Source organism: Xyrauchen texanus, chromosome 12, assembly GCF_025860055.1.
Source record: "Xyrauchen texanus isolate HMW12.3.18 chromosome 12, RBS_HiC_50CHRs, whole genome shotgun sequence".
NCBI classification, from domain to species: Eukaryota; Metazoa; Chordata; class Actinopteri; order Cypriniformes; family Catostomidae; genus Xyrauchen; species Xyrauchen texanus.
In genome coordinates this window covers 4,435,453-4,444,202 of record NC_068287.1, presented here as the reverse complement: position 1 = coordinate 4,444,202, position 8,750 = coordinate 4,435,453, and the positions used below count along the sequence as shown (strand labels likewise).

The 8,750-nt window shown below is 39.0% G+C and overlaps 1 protein-coding gene across 1 annotated transcript in view; it reads right to left on the bottom strand.

Annotated features, from left to right (window-relative positions):
- Positions 1 to 272: 272 nt before the first annotated feature.
- LOC127652892 (BAH and coiled-coil domain-containing protein 1) overlaps positions 273 to 8,750 on the bottom strand; it is a 147,899-nt gene continuing 139,421 nt past the window's right edge. The window contains exons 27-29 of the mRNA XM_052139329.1: positions 6,890 to 8,079; positions 5,332 to 5,568; positions 273 to 4,678 (exon numbers count right to left, since the gene is read on the bottom strand). Coding sequence (XP_051995289.1) covers positions 4,469 to 4,678; positions 5,332 to 5,568; positions 6,890 to 8,079 — 1,637 coding nt within the window. The 3' untranslated portion in view covers positions 273 to 4,468. The remainder of the gene's footprint in view (positions 4,679 to 5,331; positions 5,569 to 6,889; positions 8,080 to 8,750) is intronic.

Here is an 8,750-nt window from a genome sequence, read left to right as displayed (position 1 = left end):
CTAGAAAACTTAGGTGTTACCACATGAATCACATTTTTTAGGTAAACATTTTTTTCAGTGTACTTTTGGACATGTAGTGTATGTTTTAATGTGCTATAAAAGCTGTTTTGCAATATTTGCACATGGACTAGACGTGCAATTATGCTCAACCAAATTGTTGATCATATGTTTTTATATTAATTTAGTATAAATAATATATAATAATAGTTCCACTGTAAAATCACATCAAAGAACAGTGATTATTTTAAAGTGATATTTATTCATAAGCCCTCTATAAAAAAACTTTTAATACTAAACCACGTTTACAGTTGATACTCATTATTTTTTTTTTGTTTTTGTTTTTTGTAAAATGTTTACCCATAAACCAAACCTTACTTTACACATTTACAAACTTTACAACATTTTAAAGAAAAGAAAAATACAATGAAATAAAATAAACAATTATAAAGATATACATCATTTTTCATTAACACTGTAAGAACATCTCAGTACTCAAAAACACTCTCAGACAAGCGTAATATAAGTACATACCTCGTGGCTTTTTCGCACATAAAGCAAAACCGACATATAAAAAAGCTGTTTAATAGGACAGACGTTCCTGCGTCCCCCTTGTGATTTCTGTTATCTGTCAGCAATTTCAAAAAGCCTCAAAATGTCAAGAGCTGTTAAAATATTTAGCCAAAGTAGTATTGCACCTTTGCCGTGGGCAAGTGACCTGCTCTTGTAAAAGATCAGACATGCTGATCTGAACACCCATGTTCCCTCACAACAACAAAAAATGATCTTCATTTGGAACACTAATCAATTTGAAAAAAATCAACCTGATTTTAAAGGAGATTGTAACCAATAGCAACTCTAGTTCTGTTTGTAAAGACTTACAGACAGGTCTTAAGATAATACGCATGCTTAACTTATGCTAATACATTCATGACTCTATCCAGTGCCCTCCTGTGTCAAAACAGTCTAACATAAAGGCAAAGTACAAAAGGCACACATACTTGCTCACACACAAAAACACAGACTTGAGGAGTTTTATAAATAATCAAACCTAATCAAGTTCTAATACATGAACCATAGTCTAATGTCATAATGGAATGGAATATTAGCTTACTACTTCCTGAACACTGTTAACAACCTACTATTTTTGGAATATAGTTTGTGAAACAGAATGCATTATGCTATACTAAATAGTAGTATGCTACACTGTTGTCACATGACTTCATGTTGAATGGTGTCCAGTTATCAACAACATAGACACAGTAACGTAACAATCTTGGAAATAAAAATTATTGTTGCATTTTTTTAATATAGCAGGGTTCCTTTACATGTATCGCAGCAGTTCTGAGGTGAAATGTCCACTGTGTTGGGCTAAAAGCGAGTTAAAGGTTCTTCCAAACAGATGAGAAATCGATTAAACCTACCTCTCTACCCCAAAGCATAAACCTAAACCTAACTGAGTGTCATTAAAGCAAATCTTTGATTAAAAACGCAATTGTTGAGGCAACCATGTCATTTTGTGGTGCTTCTAAGACACTTTTGGCTCACATGTTGACTCTTATGCTCTTCAGGACTCCGCAGCTTTGCATAATATGTGCAATGCATAAAAGTTGTGCTGCCGTGCAATTTGATCAGACTCAAACAACCTTGTAAATGTAGTTGATTATGAGTAATGCAAATGTTATAATGTGTCACCTTACAAGTCATGCGCTATAGTAAAACATTTTCGATATCAGATAGCATTGTGTGAGGAACAGAGTTCCTGTGTTTATGAACTCATAATCTGCCGTTTTACTCGAGATTTCTGTGAATGTGAATAAGCCATTTTACTTGCACCTCTAGTGTTCATTTAACCTGGAAAGCTCATTGTACGTTAAAATATTTTAGCAAAAATATAGGTATAGTAATGTCTGAAGAGATGTTAAACATTTTGGTTGATATTTTTCCTGTACATTGCAGTATATCCCACTGAAAATGGAAGGTCAAATCAAACGCTGAGATATAAAGGTTTGAAACAACATGAGGGTGAGTAAATGATGAACTGGTGAACTGTAAACTATTCCTTTAAACCGATCCCATCAAATAAGACATTTTCATTCATATCTATTGGTTTTATGATGAAACAGCAACACTGACAATAAATAAACAAACACTAATGATTAAAAAGCAACAAAATACAAAAATAATACTTGTACAGTGAAGTTTGCATAATCAGATTTTTTTTTTTAGTGTGGCACAAACAAAGAAATGCTGTGATTGTGTGAGCCTTTCAAACAGTGGACGCTCCATGCATGAATGCGATTGTCGCTCACAGTGAGAAATGAGTGCATGAGAAACAGTCTCACTGTATGCCAACTACTCTACCAACAGCAGCTGTGCCTAGTGCTCCAACAGTCCCTTGTTTTAGCGCCCAGACCCTGGGATACTAAGACTACAGATTCAGGTCTCACGCACCCTTAACAGACACACCACTTTTTAATTAGTGCTAAAATAAAAAGCAAAGCAATATGTAAACACAGTGCAGGATGCATTTGATAACAAAAAATGCATCAGATACAGTAATAACACAGTAAATAACACATGTTGAAATTTGAATGTACTTTTCAGTTTCATCTGATTCTCAATTTCAGTATTTTGAGTGAATCTCACGAAACCTGTCCAGAACATATGCAGGTCATATTATAACATAAAATCAAAAAGAAGGAATAATACATTCTATTTTACATTTAAAGGTGCACACAGTAATTTTTTCCTCATTAAAAAGTTGAACTACTAAAGACATGAATTCTGCAATATATGTATGACATCATGAGCACTCACATTAAAATGAAGACTCCAGTCATATCACTAACCTTATAAAAGCTGTTTTATTCTACATGGAGAGGGTCCACACATGGGGGCGGCCATTTTAGAATCACATGACCAGCTGAATACTACTCACTTAATCTCAGTAACCACTAGGTGTCACTGTGTGTCCAAGATGACACAAAGACAAAAGTTACTGAGTGCACCTTTAAGAAAATTAAGCCTATTTGTTTTTTTTGTTTTTTTTTGTTTTTGCATTGTGACTTCTTCGCCACAAACTTTGTCTACTTTGTGACTTTCAGTAGCCTGTATATAGATCTCTATTAATTACCTACTTACATTATTGTTGAGAACATCAGTTCATTAAAAGGTCATTAATAGAGATCTATATACAGGCTACTGAAAGTGTACTGAAAAGTCAAAGGTCTCTCTTGTTGAAACACTGTTTACTAGCTATAGCAAGTCAGTTGATAAGTCACTTATATTCAGTTAAATATCTACTTGGGACCATCAAAATAAAGTGTTACCTTTTCACATTACAGTAAAATAAATTTAGGGGAATATCTGCTTAATTGGAAATAATGTCACAGTGCAAAAAATCATAATGTTCCCAAAATAGGCTTCAATTCCTTGCATGATGGGGTGGTGGGGGGTGGGTTCGGGTGGGGGTAATATGACCTGGACATTTCTTCTTTTCTATTCTCTGTAGACTCCATCATTTCCAATACTGATTTAATTGAATTACTGATAGCAAATTCTTACTGGTAGGTAATACACATTTTGTGGAACGATTTTAAAGTGTTACAAGACATTTTCCCTTCGTTTTAGCTCTAAAGTGTTTTGAGTCTGCAAATATAGTCAACAACAAACAGGAGTTAGACATTAGAGAAACAAACACCCATAGTGCAGCCGATAGAGCTATGATGTTCCGTGTAAGACCAGGGCAGGAACCCAAACCCCTCACTGTCTCAGCAGGCCATTTGCAGTGCAATACATACATCTTCAGCTCACCCTCTTAGAGAGAAATCAACAACATCTACCATGTCAGCCACTTATACAAAAATAAACCAATCAAAACAGCCTCTGTACATTACACTTATATAAAATAGTTTCATATATACATATAGACAACCATGTCAAAAGAAAAAAGAAAAAAAGCCAAGTGACCTGTACAATATACACCTGAATAAAAAGACATGTTAAGAGGTACTTAAGTGTATGGCTTGATAGGAAATAATTCCCTATATACTGTATATACACAAATAAATGAACTTAATATATCTTTAGATCTATATGTACTTAAATATCCCTGGAATCATGAAAGTGGTGTGCAGAGAACGCTCCACACGTCTCCTCCTCTGACATGGCACAAGTCTTCTCAGTTAGACGCCATGTTCTCCAAACCAAGTGTTCTGCTTTGGTGGTCTAAGACCATAGTCTGTTAGATGTCTGTTAGGTGAACTCAGAAGAGAATTAGGACGATGGACAAAGTGCCTATACTGATAAGGTATCGCTAGGGGAAGCATCCAGATTTCTCCCCAGAGTTGACAGAGTGTTTGGGTATGTAGGGCGGTACACTACCTCCTGGTCCTCTTTCAGAGTGTCCAGTGCACACTAACCGAACCACAGACAACCCAGTAGTATACTTGGATTAGCAAATGCAGTGCTAACAGAGTAAGGACATCCCATCTGCAGTGAGCAGCTGGCCGCTGGTTGGGTCATAGGTGCCGGCCAGGTAGTACAGGTCATGATAGCTTCCATCGGACTTCCTGTTGCGGGTCAAATGCTCGTATTCCTCACGGGTGACAACCTGACACTTATTAGAGATTGTCTGGACGTCATTCTCATCTTCATGACATGATTGGTACAGGGCATGCTTTAAGAAAATGAAAAACGAATTAATATCCTCCAACACAATTTCCATAGTCAATAGCAATAGCAGTGAAATCTGACAATTTGAAATTCAGTCAGAGAGTACCCTGGTGTAAATTATTCAGAAAAATTCACCAAAAGAAAGAGTTTTTATATGGATTCTTCTTCTTTTTACTAGTTACTACAGCTAAATTTCCATCTCAGCAAACACCAAAAATCCACAAAGTGCTCCAAAGTTCAGTTCATCATGACCTGTATGCAGAACTACAATTTCAGCTATGCTGAAGGCTTAACTCATGAATATTAATTATGTTTCATGATTGAATGCTTCAGGAAGGTTATAAAGCAGCATCCTAATTTGGTTTTATTAATATCCAAGAAGCTATGCCTTCGGCAAAGCAGGATTCATAATTTTGCTACCCACAAATCAGATTGAGTCAGTCTACCAATGCCAAAGAATAATTTTCCAATGCTGGTATGGAGTTGGTACTGAACTACCTGTACATTGGACATCCCTGCCACCTGCAATTAAGCATAATTAATACCTTACTCATTGCAACAAATTTTATTGTTCTCAAAAGCCCAATTGTTTAAAATTTTTTGTCAATTATTCTGGTTATTTTATCATTACAGGTCTTGAAAATTGTGGATACATACTTTGCCATCACGGTGTCTCTTGCCAAGATTGGTGTCTTCTGGGTGGTAGAACCACTTGACCTTCACGACCATACTGTTCTGCCACGATTCCCAGAAACTCTCAATGCGTCCAATTAGTGGTAGATGAGGCTGACCAGCCGAAAGGAACACAGCACAGTCTCCTATCCGAACCATGTCCTTGCCTCGTACAATGGCCTTGTAGAAAACCTTCCGGGACTTACCCTTTAATCCACGCCGCTAATTGAATAGTAGTAGCTTTAGGTGTTTGCACTCAGTACACAAAAATAAATTAATCTGCTTTAAAGTGTAATTTCTGTAAAACGTAACTGTAACAGCAAGTACCAAACAAAAAGTATTAGTACTTAAGGGGCTTTTCCACTGCACGGTACGACTCTACTCACTTTTTGGGGTTTTCCACTGTGGATAGTACCTGGTACTTGATACATTTTTTAGTACCACCTCGGTTGAGGTTCCAAGCGAGTCAAGCTTAGTGGGTTGATGTCGCGTGTCAGAAATCCAGTGTATCCAGTGTATCCAGATACTAAATGTGACGTCAAAATCCTGCAGATCCCTGATTGGTCAGGGAGAATCGTCACTACCAGCGTCACTGGATTTCTGACACGCGACATCAACCCACTAGTTTTAAAGTCAGCAACAGCGATAAAAGTATAATTTGTTCAAGGGACTTTCGAATTATGAACAAAGAAATGGCTGTGCACAAAACCACACCGTGGTCAATAAACGAGGTGCACACAGTCCACTCGTTGGCAATGAGTGTATGAGACTAAAATGTCTCTCAGGAAGTGTATCAGCTGTTGGCCGCACACGGCTACCACCGGACCTACCAACAGTATAAGTAAAAAAAAAAAACGTATAAGTGAATACAGAACCATCAACGAAAAGTGGAAGTGGTTCAACCAAATGAACGCTATCTAAACCGCCGAGCAATGGGAGGGAGAGTGCCCTGGACTGGCGTTGATCCACGATGGAGGATGGTATGTTTTGTTATGTTAACTCTATACTCTACTTGAAAGCTTCACTTTCTTTAGTTGACCAGCTACTGGAAGCTTGCTTCTTAAATAACTAGGCCAATTTAACTGTTACACTTATGTAAATTCACCATGCAACAACTGCTTTATGCAGCACAATGAGCTAGTAGCTAACAGCTAGCGTCGTGTTATTGTTTTGGTGTCATGTTTATGATGATCAGCCTATAATCCCACCCATGTTGAGGTGGCACTAAACTGCAATGGAAATGCAAGCTCAGAAAAGTAAAGCGAGCATAGTTGAGGAGAGTCGAATCGTAACATGCAGTGGAAATTTCCATTATACTCTGTCTCTAAAACATGATATCAGTGCATCTCTAGTTGACCAGAATCAGTGTTTACATTCTTCATGAGGTAAACCTATGAATTACTTTTATATAGCTGTCTCTGCACTTTCAACTGGTATTAGAGAAAGGATTTTTTGATTACACACTACATCTTTAAAAATTAGTCATGATCTAAGCTTTTATCTTGTCAGCAGTCTGTTAAGATTTATACAATAGGCGGCTCACCTGTGTGGGGTTTCCAGACCACCTCCACAGCTGTCTAGATGGCAGGATGGGTGACACTTTGGGCTTGGTCTGGTCTGTCTGCCTTTGCCTCTTAAGCAGCTCCTTTGAGTTTTTGGAGACTGAGCTGGGATATTCTTTCCTCTTTGGTGGCTTGCTGTTAACACTGTGGTTGCCTTCTTTGGCACTGGACATGGCCACAGCTTTGGCCACAAACGAGTGTCGTGGAGGTCTAGCAGGAGGTTCAGTGGTCTGGGGCAGAGAGTGGTGTGTGGTCAAGCAGTTCTGCAGCAGCAGCGTGGAGCTCTCCTCATCCTCCGAGCTATATGACGAGTCATTGTCAGAGGAACACAAGCTAGAACTGGAGAGAGAACCAGAGCTTGTGGAGCTTGAGGAACCTGAGGAAGATGACGAAACTGAGATGCTCGAGAGAAATCGGCCAGCTGTTCTCAAACCTCCAGAGGCTTGAGCAAGTGCCGCACTGCCCGTACTCCTTCTTTGGTCTTCCTCTTCCTCATCCATTTCCGAGTAGGAGATGTGGCAGTCTCTATGGCAGCCGAGGTTTAGGTCTCCATACTCATTCATGCGCAAGGACGGTGAGGGCTTCCTCTGGACCTGACTCCCTTTTAGCAAGAGCTCTGCACGGGAACCATCACCTTTCCTATCGTCCTTGACAAGCAGGACTGGGTGGGAATAAGTGTCCGACCTGGGCAGACCACCTACACCGTTGGAGCCAAAACCTGAAGCTCCTAGCAACAGCAGAGCCTTGCTACGCTTAGTCTTTGGAGATGTTACACCTTCATGGTCCAGTTTCACTAGAATTTCTGCTTTCCTACCCCGAGTTGTTGCTGGCTCCTCAGTTCTCCTTTTTTGAACGTAAGAGGTGTTTTTGCCCTCCAGTGACATACCAAAGGATGAATAACCATTGGCTATGCTGCTGAATGAGTCCACCTCAAAGGAACTACTACTAAAGAGACCTTTGGCTGGTGTCGTCATGGAGACTGACGGTCGAAGAGATGTTTCCGGTACCCTGCCTCTCAAGGCTTTCTTCGAGGCTGATCCATTGAGCTGGAAAAAGTTTACTGGTGTTCTCCTCCTGGGTGCAGCTACTGATGGCCAGGTCAAAGCAGATGCTGAGCTCTTTGCCACATTGTTTGAGATAGACTTCTTCAGCCCTGAACCCTTAGGCCTCCCTGGGAAAAAACATTCAAATGTCTGTGAAGAAACCTAAGGATCACAGGTTTGCTGAAAAGGACTATACACAGTTTTAACTTTGTGGGGGGAAAAACACAGAGTGTTTCAAAACGGAATGAGCTACTAGAGGTGGTGGAAAAATCTGCGATATTTTAATTCATGATACTGTATCACTTAGTAGTAAAAATTTTTACATTAATATATTTGGGGAAAATCATTGGGCTAACTTACCCCTGGTTAAAAGCAAGTGTGTGAGGAGACAAAACATAATGCAGCATTCATACTGATTTCAGCATGAATTTACAGTCCATTCGAACCACTGCCCCCAGTGGCCAAAGCGGGAATTGTTTTTAAATGTATGGGGTATGCGTGAGCTCCAGTTTCTGGGTAAAATGTCCACAGAGGAATGCCAAAAGCAGTTGTTTTTAGTCGTAAATGGTGACTGCATCCTATTGACTCTACACACAAAACCCAACCCTAAACCTAACCATCAGTAAAAATTTAATCTTAGAGGGAAAATAGTACCTCTGATTTGTGCTTGTCATTGATTATGTGAACATAATTACTTTCTGGTTTCAGTGTATGACAATATCCCAGGTTTTTGAGGCTGCTGAAGGAACATGCTACTGTATCAGTCACACCACAGGAAAAAGTATACATATTTGAATTA